The 15,366-nt window shown below is 45.1% G+C and overlaps 1 protein-coding gene across 1 annotated transcript in view; it reads right to left on the minus strand.

The window, feature by feature from the left end:
- Nucleotides 1-15,366, minus strand: part of ryr3 (ryanodine receptor 3) — a 268,014-nt gene that overhangs the window by 91,576 nt on the left and 161,072 nt on the right. The window contains 5 exon segments of the mRNA XM_042319182.1: nt 3,184-3,298; nt 3,469-3,595; nt 4,036-4,182; nt 12,844-12,978; nt 14,114-14,216. Of these exon segments, the coding sequence (XP_042175116.1) occupies nt 3,184-3,298; nt 3,469-3,595; nt 4,036-4,182; nt 12,844-12,978; nt 14,114-14,216 (627 nt within the window).

Here is a 15,366-nt window from a genome sequence, read left to right on the forward strand (position 1 = left end):
ACATATGCTTAAACCTGCTTACAAGCAATGACTTGGTGGTCCATATGGGGCACTGAATACACACACAAAGACAAACACACACACACAAAGACACACAGACACACAAAGACACACACACAAAGACAAACACACACACACAAAGACACACACACACACACACACACACACACACACACAAAGACACACACACACACACACAAAGACACACAAAGACACACACACACACACACACACACACAAAGACACACACACAAAGACACACACACACACACACACTGTAAATGACCTGGACAGATCAAGTATCGGCCAACAGTGCAGGAATTAATGTTACTGGTCCTGACTAATGAGATTGCCAAACAGATTTGACGGCTTGCGGTAGGTCTGTTTGTCTGTCACTCAGGCTGTCTGGGGATGCATGGCATTGTTCAGCTCATGCTTGGCTGTTGGCACACACAGACAGTATTAAATCATACCCCAGTCTTATTGCACACCCCAAAAAGGACTGGCATGAGAGTCCCTGCTCCTCTATCACATTACCAGACCTGTACCCTCTCCAATCCTCTCCTGGACATTCCCCTCCAGCACCCCTCTACCTACCCCCTTACATGTCCTGCCCAACTCCCCTGTATCTCCTTACTCTCTCCTTCTGGGTACTGAGTGGTTGATCTTGGGTAGGATCCCTATATGTGCTGATAGTTAGGCCTCAACATACTGACTTTCCTGGGATCATGTTACAGATAAACCTGACAGTACAGCTCCTGTATGGCTGTTAACATCACAGCTATTTGGAACTCCTTGGGATCTCCTTGGGATCTCCTTGGATTCTTCCCAGACAAACAGTAGTCCTACCACTTGGAAAAAATTATCTTAGGTACCACTGTTTCTCAGGCTGATACAGAGAGACTCATCCATGCTTTATTTACAAGCAGGCTTGACTACTGTAATACTCTCCTGTCTGGTCTACCCAAGAAAGCCATTGGTCAACTAGAAATCATAGGGAACGCTACAGCTCAGGTTCTGACCAAGACCAGACAGAGAGCACACATTACATTATCAGTTTTAAAGTCTCTGCACTGGCTGTCTGTGAGTTTTAGAATTCATTTTAAGATTATTCTATTGTTTTTTAAAAATCAATCCACGATTGTGCACCACAATACATGTCAGACATGCTCTTAAGTTTTGTACCCAGTAGGTCCCTCAGGTCCTCTGGCCTTTTAACTATCCCAAAGCCTAGGACCAAGAGGCATGGAGAGACAGCCTTTAGTTACTATGTCCCCAGCCTTTAGTTACTATGCCCCCAGCCTTTAGTTACTATGCCCCCAGCCTTTAGTTACTATGCCCCCAGCCTTTAGTTACTATGTCCCCAGCCTTTAGTTACTATGTCCCCAGCCTTTAGTTACTATGCCCCCATCCTTTAGTTACTATGTCCCCAGCCTTTAGTTACTATGCCCCCAGCCTTTAGTTACTATGCCCCCAGCCTTTGGAATAGCCTGCTAGAGAACCTGAGGGGGACCAAGAGGCATGGAGAGACTGCCTTTAGTTACTATGCCCCCAGCCTTTAGTTACTATGTCCCCAGCCTATGGAATAGCCTGCTAGAGAACCTGAGGGGGACCAAGAGGCATGGAGAGACTGCCTTTAGTTACTATGCCCCCAGCCTTTAGTTACTATGCCCCCAGCCTTTAGTTACTATGCCCCCAGCCTTTAGTTACTATGCCCCCATCCTTTAGTTACTATGTCCCCAGCCTTTAGTTACTATGTCCCCAGCCTCTGGAAAAGCCTGCCAGAGAACCTGAGGGGGACCAAGAGGCATGGAGAGACTGCCTTTAGTTACTATGCCCCCAGCCTTTAGTTACTATGCCCCCAGCCTTTAGTTACTATGCCCCCAGCCTTTAGTTACTATGCCCAGCCAGCCTTTAGTTACTATGCCCCCAGCCTTTAGTTACTATGTCCCCATCCTTTAGTTACTATGCCCCCAGCCTTTAGTTACTATGTCCCCATCCTTTAGTTACTATGCCCCCAGCCTTTAGTTACTATGTCCCCATCCTTTAGTTACTATGCCCTATGCCCCCAGCCTTTAGTTACTATGTCCCCATCCTTTAGTTACTATGCCCCCAGCCTTTAGTTACTATGTCCCCATCCTTTAGTTACTATGCCCCCAGCCTCTGGAATAGCCTGCCAGAGAACCTGAGGGGGGACGAAACTGTGGACATTTTCAAACAGATCTTAAAACACACCTTTTTAGCTTTGCTTTTCCTCAGGGATATTTTTTTTTTTTGCTTTTTAGTTTTAAATCGTTATTCTTTAGTTTTTTCATCTTCTTATTTTTCTAGTGTAGTAAATATTTTTATTTTATTTTCATTGTTCATTTATTTATTTATGTGAAGCGCATTGTGTTGCATTCGTGTCTGAAATGTGCTATTTAAAAAAAGCTTTATTTGATGAGAAATGATTTAAACATTTTGATTCAACTCATGAATTATATTGAATGTATCTATGATCCCGTTTATATCTTAATGTATTCACATAAGTCCAGTACTTTAACTAGACGAGGAGAGAATATATCTTTAGACTAATGAGTTACAGTACCTGTGACTTGTCTCCTCTTTAGACTAATGAGCTACAGTACCTGTGACTTGTCTCCTCTTTAGACTAATGAGCTACAGTACCTGTGACTTGTCTCCTCTTTAGACTAATGAGTTACAGTACCTGTGACTTGTCTCCTCTTTAGACTAATGAGTTACAGTACCTGTGACTTGTCTCCTCTTTAGACTAATGAGTTACAGTACCTGTGACTTGTCTCCTCTTTAGACTAATGAGTTACAGTACCTGTGACTTGTCTCCTCTTTAGACTAATGAGTTACAGTACCTGTGACTTGTCTCCTCTTTAGACTAATGAGTTACAGTACCTGTGACTTGTCTCCTCTTTAGACTAATGAGCTACAGTACCTGTGACTTGTCTCCTCTTTAGACTAATGAGAGTACCTGTGACTTGTCTCCTCTTTAGACTAATGAGTTACAGTACCTGTGACTTGTCTCCTCTTTAGACTAATGAGCTACAGTACCTGTGACTTGTCTCCTCTTTAGACTAATGAGTTACAGTACCTGTGACTTGTCTCCTCTTTAGACTAATGAGCTACAGTACCTGTGACTTGTCTCCTCTTTAGACTAATGAGCTACAGTACCTGTGACTTGTCTCCTCCCAGCACATTGACCATGACCTCCATGACAGTCTCATGCATCCCCAGGACTCTCATTAGGTTGGGGTGCTGGTAGAACACCTTGTTGTTCATTATGTCACTGCAAACACACAGAGGCCAGCTAATTATCTGAGCTAACAGTTGTTTTATAGTTGGACTAAACCAGATCAAACAACCTTAGTGTGTGTGCATTGAGCAATACTGTAGATGTATGGATCACTACAGTAATATTAAATGCACACACACACATACCCTCCACTCCTCTCTCACCCCAGTCCGTCGATCATGAGTTTCTCCTCTTCTTTCCCCATGCGTACAGACAGTAGTGATCTGATCTGGCCCAGAGAGGCCAGGAGGTTGACACAGTCCTGTACTGACACAGCAGAGATGGTGTAACCTGGTAACAGTAAGAGACTAAAGTTAAACTGGACAGTCCTGTACTGACACAGCAGAGATGGTGTAACCTGGTAACAGTAAGAGACTAAAGTTAAACTGGACAGTCCTGTACTGACACAGCAGAGATGGTGTAACCTGTTACAAATAAGGGACTAAAGTTATATTTACAATCTGTATGCCTGTATGTATGCCTGTACAATCTGTATGCCTGTATGTATGCCTGTCTGTATGCCTGTATGTATGCCTGTCTGTATGCCTGTCTGTATGCCTGTCTGTATGCCTGTACAATCTGTATGCCTATCTGTATGCTTTGGCTGTGTTTAACTGCAATTGTCTTATGAAAGATGAACAACAAAATAGTAAAAGATAACGATTAGGTCAAACTATCAGAATCAGTCTCAGTGTCACTCAATTGACGTGACACAAGGATCAAGTACATACTCTTCTTCATGGCCCTGAGCAGCGCTCCGATGCCGTCGTACTGACGTCTCAGCAGGCTGAACATCACACGAACCAGCTCTGGGTCCTGGATGCTGCACTCCTGAGCCCAGCTAGCCATGGTCTGGCTGATCAACTCCTTCAGGTTGGCTGAGGGGAGATACCAGAGTTTTACACATACAGATATTATAGATAGATACAGTGCATGTCTGAGCCCAGCTAGCCATTGTCCTTCAGGTTGGCTGGAGAAAGAAGGAATTAATTACTATTTCGAATCTAGTCAATATGTGTATTCTCCACATCCTGTGAGTTACAACTCTTTTACTCTTTAGGGCTCCTATTTTATTTTTGCAATATGCCATTTGCTTTAAGAAAATGGCTGTACTTCTGCCATGGGGAATCAGTGGTTGATTAGGCTGGGGAAAGAGGTGACGACTATGTGTGCATACAGATGAACCGTGGAGATAAGGCTGCAGTCCTCCTCATCATGCCCATCCAAGAAAGATTGATAATAGTCTGTCTCTCAGTTATTATGTTAAGCTACAAATAAAATGCAACTCAAAATAAATCTTTTTTTTGTTGGGGGGGGGGCTGTGAGATCCAAGGCGGCCAAGGTGTGTACACTCTTAGAAAAAAACATGCTGTCTAGCAACTAGAATAGTTCTTTGACTGTCCCATTAAATACCCTTTTGAAGAACCCGTTTGGTTCCAGGTAGAACCCTCTTGAGGTTCCATGAAGAACCCTTTCTACGGAGGGATCTACATGGAAACAAACATTATTATTCAAAGGGTTCTCCTATAGGGAAACCTTTTTTCTATGAGTGTAGATTTAACTGAAACGAATATATTTTTTTCCAAAGTCATGTTATGTTTCACCACAATAGGAATGTTGTACAGGAGCCGAGGGAAGAGGCAGGACATATAAAATGTGTCATTTCCAGGGTTGGTAGAAGGATGTAGTTCTACTGATCAGCTGAGTCAAGTTTCAAATTGCATTTGTCACACACATGTACAAAGAAATGCTTAACTTGCACGCCCTACCCAACAGTGCAATATTCAAAACAGTATAACTAATGAGAAATAAGGGTCAAAGCCAGTACCAAATGTTCAATGTGAGGGGATACTGGAGTATTGAGGTGGATATGTACATGTAAGCAGGGATACTGGAGTATTGAGGTGGATATGTACATGTAAGCAGGGATACTGGAGTATTGAGGTGGATATGTACATGTAAGCAGGGATACTGGAGTATTGAGGTGGATATGTACTTGTCGGGAGGGATACTGAAATATTGAGGTAGATATGTACATGTAGGCAGGGATACTGGAGTATTGAGGTGGATATGTACATGTAGGCAGGGATACTGGAGTATTGAGGTGGATATGTACATGTAAGCAGGGATACTGGAGTATTGAGGTGGATATGTACATGTAAGCAGGGATACTGTAGTATTGAGGTGGATATGTACTTGTCGGGAGGGATACTGAAATATTGAGGTAGATATGTACATGTAGGCAGGGATACTGGAGTATTGAGGTGGATATGTACATGTAAGCAGGGATACTGGAGTATTGAGGTGGATATGTACATGTAAGCAGGGATACTGGAGTATTGAGGTGGATATGTACATGTAAGCAGGGATACTGGAGTATTGAGGTGGATATGTACTTGTCGGGAGGGATACTGAAATATTGAGGTAGATATGTACATGTAGGCAGGGATACTGGAGTATTGAGGTGGATATGTACATGTAGGCAGGGATACTGGAGTATTGAGGTGGATATGTACATGTAAGCAGGGATACTGGAGTATTGAGGTGGATATGTACATGTAGGCAGGGATACTGGAGTATTGAGGTGGATATGTACATGTAGGCAGGGATACTGGAGTATTGAGGTGGATATGTACATGTCGGGAGGGATACTGAAATATTGAGGTAGATATGTACATGTAGGCAGGGATACTGGAGTATTGAGGTAGATATGTACATGTAGGCAGGGATACTGGAGTATTGAGGTAGATACAGTGGCTTGCGAAATAATTCACCCCCCTTGGCATTTTTCCTATTTGGTTGCCTTTACAACCTGGAATTAAAATAGATTTTTTGGGGGGTTTGTATCATGTTTGTATCATTTGATTTACACTACATGCCTACCACTTTGAAGATTCAAAATATGTTTTATTGTGAAACATTAAAGTGTTGCTTTAGCAGTATGCTTAGGGTCATTGTCCTGCTGGAAAGTAAACCTCCGTCCGTCTGAAATCTCTGGAAGACTGAAACAGGTTTCCCCCAAGAATTTCCCTGTATTTAGCGCCATCCATCATTCCTTCAATTCTGACCAGTTTCCCAGTACCTGCCGATGAAAAACATGGTGTTGGTGTTCTCAGGTTGATGAGAGGTGTTTGGTTTGCGCCAGACATAGCATTTTCCTTGATGGCCAAAAAGCTAAATTCTAGTCTCACCTGACCAGAGTACCTTCTTCCATATGTTTGGGGAGTCTCCCACATTGCCCTTTGGCGAACACCAAACATGTTTGCCTATTTTGTTTTTTAAGCAATGGCTTTTTTTTGGCTATTCTTCTGTAAAGCCCAGCTCTGTGGAGTGTACGGCTTAAAGTGGTCCTATGGACAGATACTCCAATCTCAGCAGTGAGGCTTTGCAGCTCCTTCAGGATTATCTTTGGTCTCTTTGTTGCCTCTCTGATTAATGCCCTCCTTGCCTTGTCCGTGAGATTTGGTGGGCGGCCCTCTCTTGGCAGGTTTGTTGTGGTGCCGTATTCTTTCCATTTTTTAATAATGGATTTAATGGTGCTCCGTGGGATGTTCAAACTTTCTGATATTTTTTATAACCCAACCCTGATCTGCATGTACTTCTCCACAACTTTGTCCCTGACTTGTTTGGAGAGCTCCCTGGTCTTCATGGTGCCGCTTGCTTGGTGATGCCCTTTGCTTAGTGGTGTTGCAGACTCCGGTGCCTTTCAGAACAGGTGTATATATACTGAGATCATGTGACAGATCAAGTGACACTTAGATTACACACAAGTGGACTTTATTTACTAATCATGTCACTTCTGAAGGTAATTAATTGAACAGATGTTATTTAGGGGCTTCATAGCAAAGGGGGTGAATACATATGCACGCACCACTTTTCATTTTTTAAAATTGTTTTAGAATTTTTTGAATCAAGTAATTTTTTACATTTCACTTCACCAATTTGTACTATTTTGTGTACGTCCATTACATCAAATCCAAAAAAAAGTCAAATTAAAGGTTGTAATGCAACAAAATAGAAAAAACGTCAAAGGGGATGAACACTTTTGCAAGGAACTTGAAACTCTCGACCTGCTCCACTACAGCCCCGTTAATGTTAATGGGGGCCTGTTTGGCCCGCCTTGTCCTGTAGTCCACATTCAGCTCTTTTGTCTTGCTCACATTGAGGGAGAGGTTGTTGTCCTGGCATCACACTACCAGGTCTCTGACCTCCTCCCTATAGGCTGTCTCATCGTTGTCGGTGATCAGGCCTACCACTGTTGTGACGTCATGATGGTGTTTGTGTTTGGCCACGTAGTCGTGGGTGAACAGGGAGTACAGGAGGGGACTAAGGACACACCCTTGAGGGGCCCCAGTGTTGAGGATCAGTGTGGCAGACGTATTGTTGTCTACCATTACCACCTGGGGGCGGACCATCAGGAAGTCCAGGATCTATTTGCAGAGGGAGGTGTTTAGTCCCAGGGTCCTTAGCTTAGTGATGATCTTCGTGGGCACTATGGTGTTGAACGCTGAGCTGTAGTCAATGACCAGCATTCTCACATAGGTGTTCCTTTTGTCCAGGTGGGAAAGGGCAGGGTGGAGTGCGATTGAGATTACGTCATCTGTGGATCTGTTGGGGCTGTATGTGAATTGGAGAGGGTCTAGGTTTTCTGGCATGATGGTGTTGATGTGAGCCATGACCAGCCTTTCAAAGCACTTCATGGCTACCGACGTGAGTGCTACGGGTCTGTAGTCATTTAGGCAGGTTACCTTCACTTCCTTGGGCACAGGGACAATGGTGGTCTGCTTGAAACATGTAGGTAATACAGACTCAGTCAGGGAGAGGTTGAAAATGTCAGTGAAGACACTTGCCAGTTGGTCCGCGCTTTGAGGCCACGTCCTGGTAATCCATCTTTGTGAATGTTGACCTGTTTAAAGGTCTTACTCATATCGGCAACAGAGAGCGTTATCACACACTTGTCCAGAACAGCTGGTGCCCTCATGCTTGTTTCAGTGTTGCTTGCCTCGAAGCTAGCATAAAATACATTTATCTCGTCTGGTAGTCTCGTGTCACTGGGCAGCTCGCGTCTGGGTTTCCCTTTGTAGTCTGTAATAGTTTTCAAGCCCTGCCACATCCGACGAGCATCAGAGCCGGTGTAGTAGAATTCAATCTTAATCCTGTATTGACGCTTTGCTTGTTTGATGGTTCGTCTGAGAGCATAGCAGGATTTCTTATAAGAGTCCGGATTAGTATCCTGCTCCTTGAAGGCGGCAGCTCTAGCCTTTAGCTTGATGCGGATGTTGCCTGTAATCCATGACTTCTGGTTGGGATATGTACATACGGTCACTGTGGGGGATGACGTCGTCGATGCACTTAATGATGAAGATGATGACTGAGGTGGTGCACTCCTCAATGCAATTGGATGAATCCCGGAACATATTCCAGTATGTGCTAGCAAAACACTCCTGTAGCGTAGTGTCCACGTCGTCTGACCACTTTCGTATTGAGCGAGTCACTGGTACTTCCTGCTTTAGTTTTCATCTTACCAGACGTAGCTTCTCTGTCCTGCCGGTGCGTGGAGAATCCCGCCAGCTCTATATTAACCGCGTCGGCATTCAGCCACGATTCAGTGAAACATAAGATATTACAATGATATCCAATGATTGCATGTTGGCCAATAGAACGGATGGCAGTGGGAGTTTACTCGCTCACCTACAAATTCTCAGAAGGCAGCCCGACCTCCTCCCCCTTTTTCTCCGTCTTTTCTTTACGCAATTGACGGGGATTTTTGTCTGTTCCCGAGAAAGCGGTATATCCTTCTCGTCAGACTCGTTAAAGGAAAAAGCGTCTTCCAGTTCGTTGTGAGTAATCGCTGTTCTGATTCAGAACTTATTTTCGGTCATAAGAGACGGTAGCAGAAACATCATGTACAAAATAAGTAAAAGAATACGTTGCAAACAACGCAAACAAACAACAAACTTGTTTAGAGGCACGTAAAACCTCAGCCATTCCCTCCAGCGCCATTATACTAGTGTGTGGGTGTTAGTGTGTGCGTGTTAGTGTGTGGGTGTGGGTGTGTGGGGGTGTGTGGGTGTGTGGGTGTGTGGGTGTTAGTGTGTGCGTGTTAGTGTGTGTGGGTGTGGGTGTGTGGGGGTCAGTGTGTGGGTGTGTGGGTGTTGGTGTGTGGGTGTGTGGGTGTTAGTGTGTGTGGGGGTCAGTGTGTGGGGTGTGTGGGTGTTGGTGTGTGGGTGTTCGTGTGGGGGTGTTAGTGTGTGGGGGTGTGTGGGTCAGTGTGGGTGTTAGTGTGTGGGGGTTAGTGTGGGGGTGTTAGTGTGTGGGTGTGTGGGTGTGTGGGTGTTAGTGTGTGTGGGGTTGGTGTGTGGGGTCAGTGTGTGGGGGTGTGGGTGTTGGTGTGTGCGTGTTAGTGTGGGGGTGTTAGTGTGTGGGGGGGTGTTAGTGTGGGGGTGTTAGTGTGGGGGGGTGTTAGTGTGTGGGTGTTAGTGTGGGGGTGTTAGTGTGGGGGGGTGTTAGTGTGTGGACGTGTACGTGTGTGGGTGTTAGTGTGTAGGTGTTAGTGTGTGGGTGTGGGGTGTGGGTGTTGGATGTATGTGGGTGTTAGTGTGTGGGGGGTGTTAGTGTGGGTGGGGTGTGGGTGTGGGGTGTTAGTGTGTGGGTGTGGGGGGGTGTTAGTGTGTAGGTGGGGTGTTAGTGTGGGGGTGTTAGTGTGGGGGGGTGTTATGTTGTGGGGGTGTTAGTGTGTGGGGGTGTTAGTGTGTGGGTGTACGTGTGTGGGTGTTAGTGTGTAGGTGTTAGTGTGTGGGTGTGGGTGTGTGGGTGTTAGTATGTGGGTGTGGGTGTGTGGATGTTAGTGTGTGGGTGTTAGTAAGAATGTCAGTGTAGGCGGATATACAGGTACACGTAAACAGGGATGAAAAGTGACTGGCAGCAGGAATATATAAATACTAATGGTAGTATATACATGTAAACGAGAGTACTAGTGACTAGTAGCAGGATAAATAGATAGATACATTATGGCAATCAATTGATTATGGCAATCAATAACTAATTAACAGCAACATAATGGTTGGCGTCAGTAATTTGTGTGTGGGGGAGGGAGAGCAGTAGTTGTCAGTCTGATGGCCAGGTGATAGAGCAGTCAGAAGGTTCACTGTGATATTTTACTATATTCTTGGGTCAAGTCAATAAATATACACACATGCACGCAAGCTTTCAAACACTCCCCCTTTCTCTCCTCTTCTACTCTTCTTTTGTCTCGATCCTCCTCTCCTCCTCTCTTCCCCCTCCTCTCCTCTTGTCTCTCTCACCCTCTCGTCTTGTCTCTCTCCCCCTCTCCTCCTCTCCTCTTTTGTCTCTCTCCCCCTCCTCTCCTCTTCTCTTGTCTCTCTCCCCCTCTCCTCCCCCTCCTCTCCTCTTCTCTTGTCTCTCTGCCCCTCTCCTCCCCTCCTCTACTCTTATTTTGTCTCTCTCTCTCCTACCCCTCCCCTCCTCTAGTTGTCTCTCTCCTCCTCTCCTCCCTCTCCTGTCCTCTTCTTTTGTCTCTCTCCCCCTCTCCTCCCCCCCTCTCCTCTTCTCTTGTCTCTCTCCCCCTCTCCTCCTCTCCTCTTTTGTCTCTCTCCCCTCCTGCTCTCCTCTTCTCTTGTCTCTCTCCCCCTCTCCTCCCCCTCCTCTCCTCTTCTCTTGTCTCTCTCCCCCTCTCCTCCCCTCCTCTACTCTTATTTTGTCCCTCTCTCTCCTACCCCTCCCCTCCTCTAGTTGTCTCTCTCCTCCTCTCCTCCCCCCTCCTGTCCTCTTCTTTTGTCTCTCTCCCCCTCTCCTCCCCCTCCTCTCCTCTTCTCTTGTCTCTCTCCCCCTCTCCTCCCCTCCTCTACTCTTCTTTTGTATCTCTCTCTCCTACCCCTCTCCTCCTCTTCTTTTGTCTCTCTCCCCCTCCTCTCCTTTTGCCTCTCTTCCTCTCTCCTCTCCTCTACCTAATGTAGACGTCCTACCTAAACCCCCTGAATTCCCCTCAATCCTCATCTAAAACGTGATGTTTTCTCATTAAGTCGATGAGGCTGGACTAGATAAGAATGTTAAGTACGTTGTCATTAGAACTCTCCCTCAACAGATATTGGACTTTTTTTTTTTTCTCCAATAGATTGCCTCGATAATAAGTATGTAACTTCTGCTTGTCCTTCAAAACTTATGGAGGGAGTGCCTGGGGGAAAACTGAACAGTCTGTTCCTGGTACACCAACAGCTGTAGCTATGTACTGTACATGACATTATTGTAGGTCCCTGGTGGGAAGTGCCAAGGACCAAAAGGTTAGTCTTGACTTTGGATTGAGAAGGAAGTATACTGATCAGGGTAAAAAAGCAAAGCACACAACTTGAGAAACCAACCCCAGGAACTTAACAAGAGTAAAAGCTCAAAACTATAAAAACAAACGAAACAAAAAACAAACAAAGAAAGAAACTATTCACAATATTTTCTAAAATAAATATACAATTACCGCTTTATTTTTCCAGTTTGTACATTTAGTGAACTCTGATTTCGAGGTCGAGCAGACACCATCTCCAGTGGCATGGTTTGAGCTGTAACAGCAGTCTAATTGGTGTGAATAAAAGCTGGTTGGCAGACAGAACCCTACCCTGGGAGCCGAGTCACAGAGCACACACACACACACACACACACACACACACACACACACACACACACACACACACACACACACACACACACACACACACACACACACACACACACACACACACACACACACACACACACACACACACACACACACACACACACACACACACACACACACACACACACACACACACACACACACACACACACGCACACACACATGCGACACACACACACACACACACACACACACACACACACACACACACACACACACACACACACACACACAGACACACACACACACGCGCAGACACACACACACACACACACCTCTGTTCTACTCCTGGTTCAGAAGTGAAGCTGTCCAAAAAACACTCCGCTGCCTGACTACAAATGAACAGAGCCATGTATGTAGATGTTTTCTCTGCTAATGAGGGTTTTGTGTGTAGCTAAATAACAGAGAGGAAGTGTCCTCCGTTTTAAATGGAGGAAGCTTCCTGGACTGGTGCTGTGGAGTTGTGAGAGGAGGTTGTTGGTGAGCTACTGAGAACAGACTGGATGTTATTCTAGTGTTTTGTGGTGTTGTTGGGGAACAAAGCATTTGACAGATATCTGACGGAGTAATAATATATGCTTTCAATAGTGAGGTATGAGGTTAACATGAGATTCCGATTATGACCTGCAGGGATGTCAAAATGAAGAAGACATTTTTTATTTTTTTTAACTCTTCAATATTGTAGAACTGAAGTGCACCAGGCATTAACATTTCACACAGTCCAACCGTAATATCGGCGTATCCGATCAGATAAGTGATGAGTGTGTTTCCAGTCAGTTACAGCTGACTGAATACGTATGGCATGTTGTTATGTTAATGTCTTGTCTTGGTTCACACAGAGACAGTATCTTACTGGGAGTGGCCTGTTCCTCCTCCGTAGGTTCCTCCTCTAGTTTCTTGGGCGGTCCCTTGATCTTATAGAGCATGGCCAGCAGACGACCCTTTATAGACGTGTCTTCCTCCTCCTCCTCCTCCTCCACTGGGATGCCTGCAGGAACCGAGACAGAAACAAATATGAAGGGCAGGACTGGGAGGATGATTTTAAACTCAGATGTCTCCATCACATTTTGACATAGAGGTTCATGTAGACCAGGGCAGCCCAACACTCTTCCTGGAGATCTACTGTCCTGTAGGTTATCAGTCCAACCCTCTTCCTGGAGATCTACTGTCCTGTAGGTTATAAGTCCGACCCTCTTCCTGGAGATCTACTGTCCTTTAGGTTATCAGTCCAACCCTCTTCCTGGAGATCTACTGTCCTGTAGGTTACAGTCCAACCCCCTTCCTGGAGATCTACTGTCCTTTAGGTTATCAGTCCAACCCTCTTCCTGGAGATCTACCGTCCTGTAGGTTATCAGTCCACCCCACAGGACGGTAGATCTCCAGAAAGAGGGTTGGTGAGCACTGATGTAGACCTAGAGTTTATTACTACAGTTAGCATATACAATCACTATTGAACCTGTCAACCTATTGATTGATACTGATGCCAGTCAAGAGTCATCATGTCATATAGGAGTCATTGTAACTTTGGGATGACTTTTTGAATGAATAACTGAAATTATGTATTGATTTGATGTCAATGTGAGATCTGTGAGTTACAGTATGTGCCTGCATCTCAAGTTAGGATTTGTCTTTTAACTGTGTGTGTGTGTGTGTGTGTGCGTGCGTGTGTGTGCGTGTGTAAGTAGGTGTGTGCGTGTGTAAGTAGGTGTGTGCGTGTGTAAGTAGGTGTGTGCGTGTGTAAGTAGGTGTGTGCATGCGTGTGTGTGCGTGTGTAAGTAGGTGTGTAAGTAGGTGTGTGCGTGTGTAAGTAGGGTGTGTGCGTGTGTAAGTAGGTGTGTGCGTGTGTAAGTAGGTGTGTGCGTGTGTAAGTAGGTAAGTAGGTGTGTGCGTGTGTAAGTAGGTGTGTGCGTGTGGTAGGTGTGTGCGTGTGTAAGTAGGTGTGTGCGTGTGTAAGTAGGTGTGTGCATGTGTAAGTAGGTGTGTGCGTGTGTAAGTAGGTGTGTGCGTGTGTAAGTAGGTGTGTGCGTGTGTAAGTAGGTGTGTGCATGCGTGCCTGTGTGCGTGTGCTTCTGCATATGCGTGTGCTCCCATGTATGTGTGTGGTGTGCGTGTGAACATTGTACCGCAGTGCAGTCTCAGCTCATCATGAAATTTGTAGAGGTCCTCCTGAATCTCTTCAGGACAGGGACAGTCCTCCCCAGCAGCAAAGTTTAACAGGATGTTGATCTATATGGACATATGGTGGGAGGGAGGGGGAGAGAGTCAGAGATTGCGAGAGAGAGAGAGAGAGAGACTCAGACAGAGAAACCGAGAGGCCATCCACACAGAGAGAGACTCAGACAGAGAAACTGAGAGGCAATCCCTACACCACAGCATCATTACAGTGAGTCAGACAGGCCAGGAGATTCTCCCTAGATCTCTATGACATCACAGCTGTTTGATCCAGGAGATAGGTCAAACCATCCAGACCACCAGCGTGGGGACATCATTTATAGAGGATGCTATGAGGAGATAGGAGACATTCTACACCTGCTAAACACCTGTCATAGAAAAACAACATATTTACCTGATATTTGTTGGATATTTGATGATTATATACTTAACTAAACAGTAAGACATTTCTGTTCTATTAAATGTCCGTGTAAACCAAGAGGAGCCTAAAAACCTACAGCTGGCATTCCAATGATCAGATGTGGTGGGTGTCACCGAGATAGAGAGAGCCTGGAGGAACATAACAAAGGCCTCAGTATTCCTAATTATCCTGGCACCTGGGAGACGACACCAGAGGCAGATGACCACAGGATGAACCCAACGTGGCTTATGGTGCCTCTCCCAATCTATAGGGGAGGGGTTGAACCAGCCACTGAGCATTCTTGGTATCAGCTATATAAGAAACAGCGTGGTCTGTAAAGGGTAGGCTCTCGGGCCCAAGACAGTTGGGTTGACCAGTCTAATTATTGTAATAATTCATCAATGTTGATTAATAAAGATGATTGTTTGAAGAAATTACAAAGTCTCTCTCACTTGATTAGAATAATCCACCAAACACAACAGATCGTAGCTAGCTATATGTGAAGAGGCATATGCTAACTGTAAAAAAGACTCACAATAAATTAAATTGAGTCCCTGATCCGGGCTTCAAGGATGTTACCAGTGTTTTGATTCTATTTCTGGCACTACAGTTTCTTAATAAAACATACAATTATAAATAAATAAAATACATCGCCGAATAAAGAGGTCTTGGTGAGTACACTCTTAGAAAAAAGGGTTCCAAAAGGGTTCTTCGGCTGTCCCCATTGGAGAAATATTTTTGGTTCCAGGTAGAACCCTATTTGGTTTCAGTCCAGAACCCTTATGGGTTCCATGTAGAACCCTC

Source organism: Oncorhynchus tshawytscha, unplaced genomic scaffold, assembly GCF_018296145.1.
Source record: "Oncorhynchus tshawytscha isolate Ot180627B unplaced genomic scaffold, Otsh_v2.0 Un_contig_388_pilon_pilon, whole genome shotgun sequence".
NCBI classification, from domain to species: Eukaryota; Metazoa; Chordata; class Actinopteri; order Salmoniformes; family Salmonidae; genus Oncorhynchus; species Oncorhynchus tshawytscha.